Source organism: Mirounga angustirostris, unplaced genomic scaffold (assembly GCF_029215605.1).
Source record: "Mirounga angustirostris isolate CCGP_5_RB_7025 unplaced genomic scaffold, mMirAng1.0.hap1 SCAF_5, whole genome shotgun sequence".
Classification (NCBI taxonomy): Eukaryota; Metazoa; Chordata; class Mammalia; order Carnivora; family Phocidae; genus Mirounga; species Mirounga angustirostris.
Window position 1 is genome coordinate 174,561,881 of NW_026991713.1, and position 18,034 is coordinate 174,579,914.

An 18,034-nucleotide genomic window follows, 5' to 3' on the forward strand; every position below is an offset into this window, starting at 1 on the left:
CAATGCAATCAAGTAACACATAAAAAACCAATATCTTATTATTTTGTTTTCTGAATTTAGCTCAATTTTTAAAAAAATTTTTTAAAGATTTTATTTATTTGAGGGGTGCCTGAGTGGCTCAGTCGTTAAGTGTCTGCCTTCGGCTCAGGTCATGATCCCAGGGTCCTGGGATGGAGCCCTGCATCGGGCTCCGTGCTCTGCGGGAAGCCTGCTTCTCCCTTTCACACACACCCCCCCCCCTTGTGTTCCCTCTCTCGCTGTGTCTCTCTCTGTCAAATAAATAAAATCTTAAAGAAAAAAAAAAGATTTTATTTATTTGAGAGAGAGAAAGCGTGCACGCATAAGCTGGGGGGAGGGGCAGAGGGAGAAGCAGACACCCCACTGAGCAGGGAGCCCAGCGCAGGTCTCTGAGATCATGACCTGAGCCGAAGGCAGATGCTTAACCAACTAAGCCACCCAGGTGCCCCTAAAACAATTTTTTTTAGATTTTACTTTTAAGTAATCTCTACACGAGCATGGGGCTCAAACTTAACAGCCCTGAGGTCGAGTCACATGCTCCACCCACTGAGCTAACCGGTGCCCCTGCATTTAGTTTGTTTTAAAAGCCACTAATAACCAGACCTTTGAATAATGTTAGTTAAATATTTGAAACTCGGCTTATAACCTTAAAGTACTTTTTTTTTTTTTCCAACCACAATTTTCTCCTCAATTCCTGATGGACAAGCAAAACTCTCCCAGGTCTGTAAGCAATTCCAATGATGACAGCCAATACTGATAGAATGCAATGTCCAAAGCACTGTTCTATGTATTAACTCATTTTGTCCTTGCTACAGTCTCATAGGGCAGGAACTATTTCCATTTTAAAGAAAAGGAAAGTGACTTTCCCAAGGTCACATAACTCTCAGGGAGAATCCAAAGTCTCCGGCTTCCTAGGCCTGGTATTGTCCCCACGATGGTGATTGATGCTACTGGGGGGAGGAGGGGGCCGTGACACCTGTCTAGCACTTTCAACTTTCCTAGGGGGGCTCACTCAAATCTGTTCTCCCTCCATTAGGGTGAGATGGCAGGGTGGCCAGTGAGCCCATCCTCAGTGGAGGCCACCACTGTCCCAGAGACAGAAGCCATACCTGTAGTTGTCTTCACTCCCATATGGGATTCAAGTCATGGTCCATCCGTGCCCACCAGGCCTGAGGGGGTTCATCCAACTTCCCTCCCTGTAGGTGGGATCCCTTGTCCAAAGTACAGAGTTAAGCAAAGGCAGAGATGGGACAAGGATCCAGGCCGCCAGCTTCCAGTCTTGAAGACCAGACAGGAACAGCCACCTTCTAGAAGGAAAGACATGCTCCACTCTATTACGTTGGGTGGAAGTGCCTGCCTAGGCCAAGAGGGGCCTGGTTACCCCTCATTGCGGTTGTCTGAGTCTCACAAAGCCCTCAGTGACAGTGATGGCACCAGGGGTCCAACTGTGAGCGTGAGCAGTTTTAAGGCAGGGACCCGAGAGGGTAAACTGAGGAATGACGTGAGTCTCAGCGTAGGTGCTTGAGCCCCTCCCTCAGGAGGGATGTGGGGTGTTTGCCGTCCCTCTGCCCGGCGCCTGGCACACAGCGGGCGCTCCACGTGAATGAGGAGCCGCATCTCCAAATCGTGTGCGTCAAGACGGGAAATGGCAACAGGAGAAGAACCCAAAGGGGCCTGCGCGCGGCTTTGCAGCGGGGCGCGCGCCTCTGGGGACGCTGAGTCAGAGCGGGCGGGCGCGGACGCGGGGAGGCGGCGCAGACAGGAGGAGCGCAGACCCGGGGAGGGGACAGCAGGGGAGGATCATGGGGAGAAGAGGGGTAAAGGGAGGGGAGAAGCGGGGAGGGGAGGGGGCGCGGGAGGCGGCGCCGACCGCAGGAGCGCGGACTCCGGGAGGCGGGGGTTCGAGGGGAAAGGAGGGGTGCGGCGAGGGGAGGGGGCGCGGCGCGGCTGACGTGGGCCGGGGTCGGCGCGGCAGGCTGTGGGCGGCGGCGGCGGCGCGCAGCGACACAGCGTCGCGAGGCGAGGACGAGCGAGCGCCGCTCCCGCACCTCCCCGCATAGCCCGCGCCGCGCGCCCCGAGGAGCGGCCGCAGCCGCCGAGTCAGCCGCGTCCCCTCGGCGCTCCTGCCGCTCGGGGCGCAGCCATGGCCCCGGCCCTCGGGCCGCGCCTCAGCCGCGTCCTCTGGCTCGCCTGCCTCCTGCCCTTGGCCCCGGCTAGGGTGGCCGCAGGTAAGGCGCTGCGCGGGCCGGCCGGCCGCCCCCCTCCGGCCGCGGCGCGCCCGGGGCCTCGGGGCGGTCCAGCCGTGCGCCCTGCGCGCACCTCCCGCCTCCCGGGCAGCCTCCGCAGCGCGCGGCCGAGGGGAGCGTGGCCAGCCGGCGCCTCGAATCCCCCTCTTCTCTCCCCGCATCCTTCTCCCCAGAAGTCGGCCCGGCACTCGAGGGGCCTCCCCGCGCTCCTCGGCTCCTGCTGCCACCCCCAGATCGGCCCTGCCCTGGGAACTGCGCGCGGTGGCTGGGGCACCCATGCGGATGCCTGGGGTCCTCGCAGCCGCTGGGGGGTGGGGCGGGCAGGACGATGCGGGGAGACGGAGAATGTGCGGGATCTCTCATCACGCCCCAGCCCCCCAGGGAACGCGGACAGGTTGCCCGCGGAGCAGCGTCTTTGCCTTTAAATGTTGTCTTATCCGGAGAGGTCTTCCACCCTGCTGGTGTTGGCTTCGGGGAGGTTGAGATTTTGGAGCCCAAGAGGCCAGTCTGCCATTTCGTCTTTCCAAAATGGACCCCTAGCTGACGGGTGCTGCTAGGTGCCGCCTCCCCGCCCCCTGCCCCACCGGGCCGTGCTCCTATGCTCCCTACTTCCCCTCCGTTCCCCACCGCCGGAAGGCCAGCACCAACCTTTCTGCCTCATTTTGGCGACAACAAAAGGACCCGGATTGGAGAGTTGGGGGACAGGTGGGACGTGGGCAGCTCTGGTGGTGTGCGTGTGTTAGTCAACATTTTTCATTACGCCCCTACCCCCCCCCCAAGAATGGTAGCGAGAGAAAGAGATCTAATGCCAAATTGTGAAAGAATCCAAAAGGTAAAATAAAAACCTGCATCTTAGGGATGGATTAGGAGAATTTTGTGGGAATTATGCTTGGTCAGGATTCCCTGCTTCCCTCCTGGAAATGTCATGTAGAGATGGGGGCCTCTTATCCATTGGGTTTACATGTGTCTGGAAATGATCACCGTGGCCTAAATTGCAAAAAAGAAAAAAAAAAGTACATTAATTTTTGGAAGTCATGTCTGGTTCCCAGCCTGGCCTAGTCAAGATATGATCAAGATAAGCTGGGAATGAGGTTGGGGAGCATACCTTCTCCTTCTCACACAGGGAAAAAACAGAGACTTGGAAGCCCTTTCCATTCTTCCTGGGGTCTGGGTCAGCGTGCACCTGATGCTTCCCACACTAGAAGTGAAGGTCAGAGTCCAAGTACTGGACCATTCATTAATTCCAGGTTATGTTGTTCAGACTCCGGAGGTACCTTGGGAGGTGTTTGGGGCTATCCACAGGTGCAGTGTGAAAGACCCGATTCAGCCATTTTCTAGAATGTTCAGGGCCCCACATGCTGTGTTGTCAGGGAAGATGTGCTCCACGGGGCCTGCTAGTGAGTGAGTGTTGCTTGCATGGGCTAGGCTTCGTGGCAGTTGCCATTTTGCCTTTTGCTTTGACCCTTTCAGCTCTGGGTCACACAGTGCCCCCGTTGAGCCCCCGAAGGCCCTCCCTTAGCTGCTGCTCTGTACTCCAGGGCCATGTCCCCTGGGCTCCCAAACCTGGAAAGAGAGGTTTGGATGGGTAGGGCAACAGGATCTGGGCTCGGTTCCTTTAGCCACACGGGGCAAAGCCTTCCCGGTCCATTTTAGCTTGGATGCCCTGGACACTTCTGAGAGCCCTAAGGAAGAGAGGAGCAACATTACCCAGGGGCTGTGAAACATCTGCTTGGGAAAAAAAAAAAAGCTTGAGGAAAAGTGCCCTCGGAGCTTCCCTGTGTCTGGACAGGTGTGGGGGCGCCCAGGAGCTGGACCAGCGTCTGCAGCAATGTAGCTTAGCTGTAGCCACAGCCCCTCCCCCCCACCCCCATGCCACCCCACCCCTCCTCCCAGCCAGTCCATTCCCCTGGCAACGGATCTGCGTAGTGCTGACATGCGCCTGTCTCCAGTCTCGCTGCAGATGCTGGATGGCCATTAGCATGCAGCCAAATGTCCCTGCCACCTGCTAGCCTCGCTCTGGCCCACGCTCCTCGCCTGGGGGGACGGGAGGGAGCAAGAGGAAGAAGGGAGGGGATGGCCTCTCTTTCCTGGCCAAATGCTGCCTCACAGCCAAAGGGAGGGAGAATAGAACTCAGCCCAGGGGAGGGGGGGGTGGGTACAGATTTGCTTGGTGACTCCAGGTAGTTACATGGGGACCTCAGGGGACTCATGTCCCTCAATGTAAAATACACACTGTATTTTCTTGCAGAAATTTCTGCCATAGGATCTGGAATTCTCTCTTTGGGATTAAGACACTGCAGGTCCCTTTGTCAGTGCCAGTCCAAATGACTTCACACTCCAAAATAATGGCTCTGGGGAAGGGGATTCCGAACAGGGAGTGTGTGACATGGACGAAGGGAGAGGGTAGAGCAGGAGTCCCCAGCGAGGACAGGCAACTGCCACACAAGGCGAATGGGACACAGTTGAGGACACACTTGCTCCTGTCCCAGGTTTGCTGAGTCCCGCAGGTCTCCGGTGAGCTCCCTGAGGGCAGGAGGCATGTCCTACACTTCTGGGTTCCCCCCAGCACTTGTGGCGTGGGGCACAAGGAAGGGGCTCAGTCAGTATCACCTGGGTGGGCAGTGCTAGGTGGGCTGGTCCCTCTGCCACACCCTTCTCTCCAGGAGCCTTGGGCAGCAGCAGTATTGAACACCTACTATGTGCCAAGCACTTTGTTGGGCACATGGGGAGACGACAATGACCCCTGCCCTCAAGGAGCTTGCGGTGCAGCAAAGGAGACAAAGCTTCATGCTGACGTGGAGTTGGGACCACTGTGTGCTCAGGCTGTTTGGAGAGCACTGAGGGGGCAAGGAGTTCAGGGAAGGTTTCCTGGAAGAGGTTATATCCACAGACGAGTAGGTAGAGAAAGGCAGGGGGGGGACAGCATGTGCAAAGGCCCTGAGGTTAGGAAGGACAGAACATGTCGAGAAAGCTGCAAGAGTTAAAGTGGCCAGCCCCAGCGCGGATGTGAATTCGGACTCCACACTGAGGCTGGTCTGTGAACACATTAGCTGTGGAGGAAGCTCCTTGTTGGTGGGGGCAGAAGGGTGGATGGTGCTGAGAGAGGGGAGGACCGCAGGCCGAGGGCCAGGGCCAAGGATGAAGTAGTAACAGCTGAATGCTAGCCTTTAGCAATGCTAGTAGTGATGGAGAGCAAGCAAACTCGTTCAGATGGGAGGAGTGGAGGCAAAGGACGAGGGATTGATTGATTCCTGGGACAGCTGCTCCCTCCGGCCCCAACAGAGAGCGATGGCTGAAAATGGTAGGTGTGGGGAAGGGAGACCCCTAGACCAGCAGCACTATCCAGCAGAACATTGGATGATGAAGGAAATATTCTATACCTGCCCTGAAGAGTAGCTACTGACCACATCTGGCTATGAAGCACTTGAAATGTGGCTAGCTCACCTGAACTGAATTTCTAGTGTTGGTTCAATTTAAGTAATTAACTCTGATTCATTTAAACGTAATTACAGGTGGTTAGCAGCTCCTATTTTGCTCAGTGCAGATCTGGAGCCCAGAAAGTAGGTCTAGGTTACTTGGTTCTGCCAGCATTTAGGAGACACTCGAAACCAGGGGAGCAGGTGGGTGGGAATGAGGGAAATGAGCAGAGAGGGGCTTGGGGCCCCTCCAGCCTTCCTTCTGTGTCACCTCTTCTGGTGAAGTAATATGCTGTTGCAGGCTGGACACTCTCTAACCTGCAGCCCTTCAGAAATCTCACCTGAAGAGGAAATACACAAATTATAACAAAATCGTCACGGCAAGAGTGAGGGGTTCTGGGAATCAAGGTATACCTGCTTGGGGCGCCTGGCTGGCTCAGTTGGTAGAGCGTGCGACTCTTGATCTCATGAGTCTGAGCCCCACGTTGGGGGTAGAGTTTACTTGAAAAAAAAATTAGGGGTGCCCAGCTGGCTCAGTCAGTGGAGGATGCAACTCCTGATCTCGGGGTTGTGAGTTCGAGCCCACGTTGGGTATAGAGATTGCTTAAAAACAAAATCTTTAAAAAAAGATATACCTGCTTGAGGGATTATCATACCAACAGTGAAAATCACATTAGTGTGACCACAGACATGCTTTTAACATGTTGTCATGTGAAAATAAAATAATTCAAAATTGTGTGAAGAGTGTGATTATGTCTAAATTAAAAAATGCTATGCATGAAAAAGAGACATGAGGACAGCAGCTGTTTTTTGGAAGTAGGGTAATGGGACATTTCTAATATACTTTCATGATGGAAAGAAACCTTATTTTAAAAATCTTACTTTGTTTAGATGATAAAATATTATGCACATAGTAAAGCAGTTGAAGAATAATGACTTAGGAAAATGCCCGTGATATGGAATTGAAAACAACAACAATAGAATATAGAATTCCAAAGTACAAGCACGTTTTTTTTTTTAAGTAGGAAATGCCCATATATGGTAACACTGGTTACTGATTATTTTTATTTTAATAAAATTGTTTAAGTTTTAATTCTCTATTTTCTCTATTTTCAGGTTACAATTAGTCTTACCTTCCATGCAGTAGTCAGTCGGGAGGGGAGTGTTATTTTAAAGGGTCTCTGACCCGGCCTCCATCCCATACGCTCAAGGCCCTGTTCTCTGTTAGGATCCTCCAAGACTGATTCCCAGGTTCCCTGTAAGAGCTGCATCCCCCATATTTCAGTTCAAGTTCCCTGAGGAGTCGACCAGCTAGAGTTCCAGCGTTGGCCCCAGCAGGAATCACAGAGGTCATTTAAGAGCAGTGAGCAGTGCCGTCCAGTGGGACCTCCTGTGATAATGAAGATATTCTGTATCTTTGCTATTGAGTGCTTGAAATGCAGCTACACAGGGAGCCTGGGTAGCTCAGTCTGTTAAGCACCTGCCTTCAGCTCAGGTCATCATCTCGGGGTCCTGGGATCGAGCCCCTCATCGGGCTCCCTGCTCTGTGGGGAGTCTGCTTCCCCCTCTCCCTTTGCCCCTATGCCCCCCTGCGCCCATGCTCTCTCCAGCGCTCTCGCTCTCAAATAAATCTTAAAAAAATCTTAAAAAAAAAAATGCAGCTACTGTGGCTAAGAAAGTTAGTTTTAAATTTTGTTTCATTTTAACTGAAACTTACACAGCCATGCGTGGCCGTGGCCGTGGCCAGTGACAGCTGTGTTGGTCAGTGTAGAAGAAGATTTGGCTTGAATCAGAGTGGACCTTTGCCCGAGGCTTGTTCCATCGCTGTCTAGGCATTAGGCCTCTAAGAGGCTCCAGACTCAGCTTTGTGTTTCAGATCAGAATTGTGTTTGACATGGAAAGACTAGTCCAAAGGAACAGGTGATAGAGGACATTTTTTTTCTTTTCGGGGTAGCAGCCGAGGTGGTCCCTCCTATGACATACGTTGGCAGTCATTTTCATAGCTAAGAAATAAGTCTGGCCAGGTCAGGCCTGTGCTCTGGAAGGCCCCGCTTGGCTGGCCTAAAAAGAAAATCTCTGGACTCTGTTGGGCCTGGGTTCGAGTCCCAGCTTACAATCAGCTAGTCACTTGAGCTGCCGGGGCCTCAGTTTCTCCACTTATAAAATAGAATAATAGAAGCCAGCCCAGAGGGTGACAGTGGGTTCCTTACCACACCTCTCCTGAAATACAGTCTTTTGTCTCTGGGCTCCCAGGGCTGTATGAACTCCACCTCACCACTGATGGCCCTGCCACCACGGGGGCAGAGGTGACCATCACAGCCAGCCTGGTGGCCAGTGACAATGGCAGCCTGGTCCTGCCCACCAGCACCCGCCTCTACCACTTCCACTGGATCCATACCCCACTGCTGCTCACGGGGAAGACTGATGAGGCTTTCAGCTCCACCATCCGCGCCGTGGGGACCATGCCCGGGGACTTCCCGGTCTCTGTCTGGGTCACCGCTGCCGACTGCTGGACGTGCCAGCCTGTGGCGAGGAACCTCCTTGTCCTCCCCATCACAGGTAAGGACCTTTTCTGTTTGCTAATTGGCCTTCAGACTCTTGCTGCAGAGAAAACCATCCAGCCTGGTTAGTAATCGTATAAACAGAGGATCAGAAAATGGCTACTACCCGATGCTGGTCAGCATTGTGCTGGAATGGACACGTAAAGCACATGTTGCTACTGGGGGTATAAATTAACACAACCCTCTGGAGAGGAGCTGATCGATAATGTTTCAATGGTTATGCACTATTTCAGTCTCTGGTCTGTTCATTCTCGTCCCTCCAGCCTCCCACCCTAACACTCCTCTCTCCTTGCAGGAAGTCCCTGCTCTCTTGGAGTTTACAATCTGTTAAAGAATTTGTCTTCAGGAAGTAAATTTCCATTTGGGTAATGTTTTATGCACAAATATGTTCATTGCAGTGGTGTTTATAACAACAGAAGAAAATATTAGACAAGCTACGTTTGCAACCGTAACAGGACTGGTTAAGTATGTGGATATAATTTGTATGATGAGTAACGATGACCCTCACAAAGAGTTTGTACTGTCCCGGGGAAATACTTCTGCTTATAAAATTTTAAAAAGCAAAACACAAACTTCTATAACCAATTTGCTCAACTGTGTTTAATATGCATACATATGTATATGTAATGTCCGCTTCTATTAAATACATACACACAAATGCTTTGTAATTCTTCAAAACGTCAACAATAGCTGTGTTTGAATGACAGGCGGTTTCTTTTCATCCTATGTTTCAGCATTTTTCCAAATGAGCTTTACTGAGCACACCTTACTTTGTTTTTGGGGTGAAAAAAAATCAGCTCCTAATTTTTTTTTTTTTTTTTTTTCTTTTAGAGAAGGAGACACGGAACGGTGGTCCTTACCCAGCCCAGCACATTGCGTGTAGCGCTATGATCAGTAGAACTGCTAATTTTTTTCTAGGCTCATCTAATAATCTGAAATCTCTCCTGAGAATTTCTTTCAAAGCCTATGCATTTCCTCCTGGTCCTGGGCATCTTTTGTGCCAGAAAGTTCGGGATCCTGGTGAAAGTGGCGTAGGAGCGAGGCTGTGTGTGTGATATGTGCCGTGAGTCTTCACCAGTGTCCCAGTGTCCCATGCAGCAGGGGCAATGGTGTGGGGGACCTGCAGGTCCCCTCCTGCCACCACTCAGCTCTGACAGCCAGAAGTTCGGGGGTGGGGAGAGGCTGTCCTGCCAGCTGGCATGTGAGGTCACTCCCTGGCTCCTCCTTCCCGCCCCCTCGGGGGGACTCACCCGCCTATGGTCTCTCTCCCAGAGCTCCTCGTGGGGAACCTCGTTGTCACCCAGAACACCTCCCTGCCCTGGCCCAGCTCTTACCTCACCAAGACAGTCCTTAAAGTTTCCTTCCTCCTCCACGACCCGAGCAACTTCTTCAAGACGGCCTCATTTCTCTACAACTGGGACTTCGGAGATGGGTATGTCTTTCCCCGTTGATGCCCCAAAGCTTTGGCCTGTGGTTGGTGGCCCCATCGTCCCACGCAGAGTGCTCTGTACTTTCCCACCCTCACCTGCTCACGCTCTCTCCCTCTAAACCTTCCTGCCACTCCTGCTCTGTGTCCAGTGTGGGGTACGTGGGGACCAGTGGTGAGCCAGTCATGGGACCTGCCTTTGAGGTGCCTACAACCTTGTACAGGAGGTCATTGGTGCCCCTTACGTGCCTTTAATAAAGGTCAAAGTAGGATTTTTCTCCATTTGACTCTGGAAGGACCTACCTGGCTGATGGCACATGCAAGTATACTCCTGTGGTAGAACTCAGGTGTTCTGGCCTCATTTCTCCTGACTTCTCCTCTCCAAACAAGCCAGGCTGGAGGAGGCAGGTCAGGAAGTGGGGGTCAGGCACTGAGCCCAGGCAGCCCACAGACACCCCGAGCTCCTGTGAGGGTGGTGTTCTGCAAAGACCCCTCACTCCATTTAGGTCCCTTCAAGTCCCTGGCTGATGGTCCTTCCTACTCTATCCCATATGTTTCCACCGTCCATTTTTTGGCATTCCTTAAGACATTTCTCAGGCTTGCAGAGAAACACAGACCAACTTTCCAAGTTCATCAGAAGTTTAGTAATCCTTCTCTTGCATCACTCCTCACCCCCATGGGACTTAAAGGCTCAATGTGCTTTCTTATGTATAGTAATAAGTTAGAAAACAAAGTGGGAACTCCTAATTATAGCAAAAATAGTACATAAACATAGGAACACACTTACCTGGAAATGGGTAAAATCCTGTGTGAAGAAAACTAGAGCTACTAAGAGGTATCAAAGATTTTTTTTTTAAATTTTATTATTTATTTGAGAGAGAGACCCCAGAGTGAGAGTGAGAGGGAGAAGCAGACTCTCTGCTGAGCAGAGAGCCCAATGTGGGGCTTGATCTCAGGACCCTGAGATCATGACCTGAGCTGAAGGCAGACACTTAATAGACTGAGCCACCCAGGTGCCCCAACTAAGAGGTATTAAAGATTTGAGTAGAGGGCGCCTGGGTGGCTCAGTTGGTTAAGCGACTGCCTTCGGCTCAGGTCATGATCCTGGAGTCCCTGGATCGAGTCCCACATCGGGCTCCCTGCTCGGCGGGGAGTCTGCTTCTCCCTCTGACCCTCCCCCCTCTCATGTGCTTGCTCCCTCTCATTCTCTCTCTCTCAAATAAGTAAATAAAATCTTTAAAAAAAAAAAAAAGATTTGAGTAGAATGTGTTCTGTACACCATGTCTAGGCTGGTGAACCTTAATATTGTAAAGATGTCCATTTCCCTCCAGTTATCCCGTAAGCTTGATGCAAGTCCAATAAATATTCCATTAAGTATAATTTTGGATTGTGATGAAGATTCTACAGTTCATCTAAATTTGGGGTTTAAGTTGCACATAATATACACATATATACATATGCATGAATGCATGTATGCATATATACATGTATAAAAATGTATGTCGGGCGCCTGGGTGGCTCAGTTGGTTAAGCGACTGCCTTCGGCTCAGGTCATGATCCTGGACTCCCTGGATCGAGTCCCGCATCGGGCTCCCTGCTTGGCAGGGAGTCTGCTTCTCCCTCTGGCCCTCCCCCCTCTCATGTGCTCTCTCTCTCTCATTCTCTCTGTCTCAAATAAATAAATAAAAAAATCTTAAAAAAAAAAATGTATGTCATTATAAACATACATGTGGTTTTATAACCTAAAGAACATCTGGAACATCTGTCTCAAACCAGGGGACAGTCTCTATACTAATTAGGGGCATTTCTTTTCACATTAAATACATTATTCACTATTTTTACCAAAATAGAACATTTTTGACTAGCCCATGAAATAAGACAAGAAAAAGAAATATAAATACTGTAAAGGAGGAAGACAAAAATCATCACACGTATAGACGACCTGGGAAACACAAGAGACTCAACTGAAAAATCTTAGAACTAAGAAGAGATTTCAGTGATATGGCCGGTTACAAAACAAAGATTCATAGCCTTTCCATATAATGGTAATAGAAAAAAATCTTTTACAATAGTTATAAACCATAAAAACTGAGAGAATAAACTTAGCCCCAAATGGTAGGATTTATGTGAATAAAACCATAAATTGTACCTAGAACCTTAAAAAGACTTAAAAAATGAAGAGAGAATGTCTCAATATTGTCAGAAGGAAAAAAGATCAGAAAAACAATGACAATGAGCAGGGATGAGGAGAAGAACTAGAAATGCATACATAAATGTATTTTCAAAGCTACAAATAAGGGCACCTGCCTGGCTCAGTTGGTAGAGCATGCAGCTCTTGATCTCAGGGTTGTGAGTTCGAGCTCCATATTGGGTGTAGAGATTACTTAAAAGTAAAATCTTAAAAAGCAGTCACAAATAATTTGCAGCAACAAAAGGCTGCACAACAGAACAGAATAGAAAAGGCAGACACAAACCTGAGCTTATACACACCTAGTATATGGTAACAGTGGTATTTCTAGCCAGTGAGTAAAGATAGATTATTTAATAAATGGCACTCAGGCAATTGGTTAACTATTTAGAAGAAAAACAATCTGATCCTTAACAAAAGCGATTCTAGATAGATTGAAAAATTAAACATAACAAACCAGGACTAGATTGAAATGTAGATGATCCCCTGCAATTGGATAATTTGGCAGTGGGGAAAGCATTTCTAAGAATAGAGAAACAGAGGCAGAAACTGTAAAGGAAAAAAATGCTAGATTTGGCTCATGAAATTTAAAATCTGGGTATGAAAGAAGTAAACCAAAAAAAAGAAGTAAATCAAACCAAAAAACAAATGTTAAACTGGGTTTAGAAAATATTTGGAAGATATTTAATAGGCAAAGGTTTGTTAAACTTCATAGGTAAAGAGCATTGAGAAATCAACAAAGATTTTCTTTACTGTTATTAGACTTCCTTTTGAAGTAATTCACGTAATTGCAGGAAAAAGCATGATATTAATAACCTATGATAGAGATATTATTCTGTTTTACAGATGAAAAAAGTAAGACTTAGAGCTATATAGATAGGAAATCTAGAACTGAGATTCAAAGCCAAGTATGTCTTAACTCCAAAGTGTATATTTTTTCCCTCCCAGGATTGTCCTTGTCTCTAATGCAGGGCCTCTTTTAGATTCCTGGCGGAAGGGGGCAGAGCACTTGCTGGCAGGTGACAGGCACTTTATTGCTAGGAGTTCTCCCACCTGTCACTTACAAGCACAAAGATGACCAGCAGCCAGTTCACCCAAGCGTGGCTGACCTTGCATCCCGGCCAGCTCAGGGGGCTGCTGTGATGATGCCCAGTTTGCTCACAAGGCGTTGGTAGCCAAGCTTGTCACTCCACGGACACCCTTGACTCTAAGAGGCCACATGAATCACTTCTGTCATCTCCCTCCTGTCACCTTACAGCACCCAGATGGTGACGGAAGATGCTATGGTCTATTACAACTATTCCATCATTGGAACCTTCACCGTGAAGCTCAAGGTGGTGGCCGAGTGGGAACAGGCAACGCAGAACGCTGGGAAGGGCATTATGCAGAAGACAGGCGACTTCTCTGCCTCGCTGAAGCTGCAGGGTGGGTCTCCGGGGGTTGGTGCAGGTCGAATGTTTGGCCCCTTGGGGAGCCCTGGGCAGAACTCGTTCCCAGGTTGGAGCCCATGAAGATCAGAGTGGCTCCATTTGGGCACTGGGCTGAGCTTGGATGCACATCCTCTCTTGTCATCCCCTGGGCAGCCCTCTGAGCAGAGGGTCGTTATCCCCACTTCTGAGAGGGCACTGGGGGCCATGTGACCTCTGCCATGGCCACCAAGTGGCAGAGCTGGATTTGAACCCAGACCTGCCTGCTCCCAGAGCCCGAGCCTGTGGCCAGACACTGTGCTGTCGGCTGGTGGGTCCACGTGGCTCTTTGTTCTCGGGCCACATTGGCGTCCTGTCGAGGACTGGCCTGTTGAGGCTAGGACAGCCTTGGCCTCCTGTAGAGAAGAAGCACCCAAACCCGCCTCCCCTTGCCTTTGGCCAGAGTGGGTGCTTGGGCAGCTGCGGCAGATTTCTGAGTTGTGCTGCAATGCGTGCGGATGGGGTGGCACTTACCCCACGTTGCACAGGTGGTGGGGGAGGGGGGTTCTCCGGAGCTAGCCCTCCGTCCAGGTTACCAGAGCCCCGCCTGCTTCCGCTTCGTCCAGCATCCTCACTCGGAGCGGCTCCTGCTGCTGTCGGGTTGGGGGGTGCGGGACCCAGGCATGCCCTGGATGGACCTGCGACCCCCACCTCGGGAGAGAGCCTGACGGGGTGGTGGTCACACAGCCCCGGGCCCTAGGAGCTCTGGGACCGCTGTCCTCAGCCACCAGGTCTAATGGGGCCCTCTCTGCCTTCCAGAGACCCTTCGAGGCATCCAGGTCTTGGGGCCCACCCTAATTCAGACCTTCCAAAAGATGACAGTGACCTTGAACTTCCTGGGGAGGTGAGTGAACCCCAGGGTGCATAGTCGGTGACTCGTTGCCCTGCCAACACTCTCCCATGGATGATCCTGAGCCTAAGAGTTCCATCCCCCGCGGGGCCCCAAGTTTGGGGGCCAGTAGAAGCTTCTGCCACCTTGCCCCGCAACCACGGGAGAGTTGTGGGCACGGCTCCATACTCGAGGTCCAGGGGAGAGAGCATGGGCCTTTTGGAGCTGTCTGCAGTGTGGGCATCAAGGCAAAGGCAGGTGAGGAACCAGTCAGGTGAAAAGCCCTCTGCACAGCCCCCAGAAAGCAAACCGTCTTGGGTAGGAACCGGCCCAACTCTTGGCAAGAACATTAGGCTGAGTATGTAGTAAGCGACCGAGAAGCCGGGCATGTTCTCTGCACCAGGGTGAATGGAGCCGCAGAGGTCGGTGGTCCAGGCTCAGCCCTTCAGGGGCCGCAGAGGTCTGTGGTCCAGGCTCAGCCCTTCAGGGGCCGCAGAGGTCGGTGGTCCAGGCTCAGCCCTTCAGGGGCCGCAGAGGTCGGTGGTCCAGGCTCAGCCCTTCAGGGGCCGCAGAGGTCGGTGGTCCAGGCTCAGCCTTGCAGGGACTTGGGTGGGGAGGACCGGCCCCACCCCTCAACACAGGGCCACGACAGGGAAGCAAGGCTCGATGGGGAGCAAGCAAAGCGGCCAAGAAAAGACGAAGATTAGCCATGGGGCTGGAGGAGGTTTCTGAAGCTTTGGGGGCAGGTGCTTAGCACTTGGAAGAGTGGGCTTGGCAGACCCGATGGCTGAGGTGGCAGGAGTGGGTGTTTCACTGGGGCCTGGGGTTGCCTGCTCCATGTTGCTGAGATGGACCTGTGCTTTCCAGCTTCTGAGCCTGTGCTGTGGCAGGTGGGTAACCCGGAACGCCCTCGCCCCTCCCAGCCTGTCAAACGTCTACTTATCCTTTCAGATCCTATTCAAATGCCACCTCCTCCGAAAAGCCTTCCCTGACTTCCTCATTAAGAATGCACCCACCTGTCCCCTGTGCCTCCACAGCACTCCCCGTGTGTCACTGGAGCACTCGTCCTGCCTCGTCCAGCACTCTGTGCCTATCCCTGTTTGCCTCACTAGCCTGGCACCCCCTTGGGGTCGGAGGGGGGCATCTCTTATTTACCACTGTGTTCCCTGGGTCTGGAAGGGGTGAAGCAGAGGCCAGGACAGCTAGGTTCACGGCTGTCTGGCCCTTCTCAGCCTTGGTCTGTGCTCACACTCCTTGCTGGGCCATGGCTGAAAACCCACCCCTACTTCCCGGCAGCCCCCCTCTGACCGTGTGCTGGCGTCTCAAGCCCGAGTGCCTGCCGCTGGAGGAGGGAGAATGCCAGCCCATGTCGGTGGCCAGCACGGCCTACAACCTGACCCACACCTTCAGGGATCCCGGGGACTACTGCTTCAGCATCCGGGCTGAGAACGTCATCAGTAAGACACACCAATACCATAGGATCCAGGTGTGGCCCTCCAGTAAGTGACCCCACGCTTCCGCCAACACGAGAATCGTCACCAAACCTGCTGGCCCAGCCAACACGGTTGACCGTGTGCCCAGACCTCCCCCGGCCGGCCCTAGCACCCCTCGGTTCTACCGCCCTGCAACGCCAGCCCCACGCACACTCCCCGCGGCCCCTCCGGCACCGTCTGGACCTGGGCCATCGATCCCGTGCCGCCCAGCAGCAAGATGGCTTGAGCTCTCACTCACTGCCACTGTCCCTGTCCCGGTGTCCTTCCCACGTATCACCAGTGCCGCGCTGTCCCCGTCGTGAGCACTCTCCCGCTGGGCCCCCACAATCACAATGCCCTCCTCTGCCATCACCCTGATCCTGGCACCGAGGTCACCACTAAAACCAGCCCCCAGGGAGTGGGCGCCGCTCAGAAAGTGTGAAGTGGGGTTCCTGTCATCTGCCAGGACCCCTGGCCACCGCCCCCGGGACGTCCTTCCCTGAGTCACTGTCAGGCCTGGCCGCTGGCTAGCTGATGATGGCGTGAAGTTCTACCCTTCTTTTCTAGGGGGGGGTCTCTCCTGCGACCCCAGAAAAGCACTTCCTTACATAGAGGAGAACCCTAAGGGATGGTCTTTCAGGTGCCCAGGCAGGTCCCTGCACTTGTCCCCAGGGTTGGACCCACAAGTGCACTGCTGCCCTGGTCTCCCCAGTCCCTTTCTGAGCCACTGGGCAGATGCTGTGCTATGGGCCCTGGCTGGCCTTGTGGGCCCCATGAGGGTCTGGGGCCCTGCCTCCCCCAGCCTCTCCTGGGCACTGAGTGCCTCGGGACCCCCTGAATCCTGCAGAGGACACAGCATTCCAGGTAATCAGTGCTGACTCTTCCCGGGAAGCAGAACCTCATGGCACACAGTGGTGTCTACACCAGGGGCAGGGTGGGGGAGGGGGGTGGGGGACCCACACTTGCTGATCCCCTGCCGTGCGCCTGGCACATTCACACCCCTCCCCTCGTGGCATCCCTGAAGCAGCCTTGTGGGTCAGCATCAGCATCAGGGAGCATGGTCAGAGCCGGGTTCGAACCCAGGACTGCCTAACTGCAGACCCTGGGTTCTCCCTGTTCCGCCACACAGCTTCCTGGCTCAGGGGCGCAGGGAGCCTGGAGCTGGTGGAGCGCAGACAGCTACGACAGGTCACAAGGCTGTGGCGTGTCCTCACAACATGGCTTCCCATCTCCAACACAAGTCACCCCAGAGAGAGTGGGGAGGGAGCTGTGATTTCTTTGATGGCCTGGTCGTGGCTCCTGTCCTGTGCTATTCATTAGGGCGAGTCATTAAATCCAGCCCACACTCGGGGTGGGGGATTTAGCTGCACCTCTTGAAAGAGACCATCAAGTAACATGGGGACGTATTTTAGAACCCTAACACAGCCCTACTTGGCGTTTGTAGACTCCTAGATTGGCCTGTTGGGGTTGCCTCGTTGGGATGCAGGTACCTAAGGAAATGATAGCCCTTGTGGGGTTTGACTCAGCTGTCCCCCACCGCGGTCTGAGAGCTGGCCTTCACCACCAATTCCCCAGACCCGTGACTTCACTGTGTCTCACTCCCAGGCATCCAGCCGGCTGTCTTTGCTTTCCCGTGTGCCACGCTGATCACCATGATGCTGGCCTTCATCATGTACATGACCCTCCGGAATGCCGCTCACCAGAAGGACATGGTAGAGGTGGGTGCTCAGGAGGGTGGGGGCTGGATCACGGGGCCCTGACTGGAGAAGAGGGGCCTGGCGGGGGCCTGGATGTCAGAGCGAGGTCCTAGGGCTGGGGGCGATGTGCCCGAGACGCATTCATAGACGGACCACGTTGAGCTGGCCTCTTCCCATCTGACTCCCTGCTGCGCTCACCCCTTAACGAGAAGCTGTGCCCAGTGCTGGGCGGGGGGGGGGGGGGGCAACCGAAGGAGGAAGGGCCCGGGAGCAGAAAAGCCAAGGGCGTGGGGCAGCACCGTGAGCCGCCAGGCAGCTGAGCTCGTAAGGCCACCTAACGGGGGTCTGGCAGGCGGGTGATTGACCCGTGGGGTTTCGTTCACCATAGGTGGCTGATTTTGACTTTTCCCCCATGTCTGACAAGAACCCCGAGCCGCCCGCCGGGGCCCGGTGCTGTCACCACATGTGCTGTGGGCCCGTCTTGCTGGACACTCCCTCGGAGTACCTGGAAGTTGTCCGCGACAACCGCGGGTTGCTGCCGCCCCTCTACAAATCCGTCAAAACGTACACCGTGTGAGCGCCCCCCAATCCCGTGTCAGCGTTAACTGACTGCCAGCCAGGCGCTCCAGACAGCGCGGTGCGACCGCCGAGCAGGAGGGGCGTGCGGGTGCGGGGCTGCCCACCCTGCCGGCCATCCATCCGTACTTCCAACTGC

The 18,034-nt window shown here is 53.1% G+C and overlaps 1 protein-coding gene across 3 annotated transcripts; it reads left to right on the forward strand.

Moving 5' to 3' along the window:
- Window positions 1-2,161: 2,161 nt before the first annotated feature.
- Window positions 2,162-17,896, forward strand: TMEM130 (transmembrane protein 130). 3 transcript variants are annotated; one of them, XM_045872172.1, is made up of 8 exons: window positions 2,162-2,246; window positions 7,934-8,239; window positions 9,514-9,673; window positions 13,114-13,280; window positions 14,081-14,165; window positions 15,447-15,649; window positions 17,228-17,340; window positions 17,708-17,896. In XM_045872172.1, exons 1-8 carry the CDS (start codon window positions 2,162-2,164, stop codon window positions 17,894-17,896), a joined length of 1,308 nt encoding a protein of 435 aa, XP_045728128.1. The 3 variants fall into 3 exon arrangements, with proteins under 3 accessions (XP_045728128.1, XP_045728135.1, XP_045728142.1); XM_045872179.2 differs by having other exon boundaries at window positions 17,744-17,896; XM_045872186.2 differs by lacking the exon at window positions 7,934-8,239 and having other exon boundaries at window positions 17,744-17,896.
- Window positions 17,897-18,034: the final 138 nt, after the last annotated feature.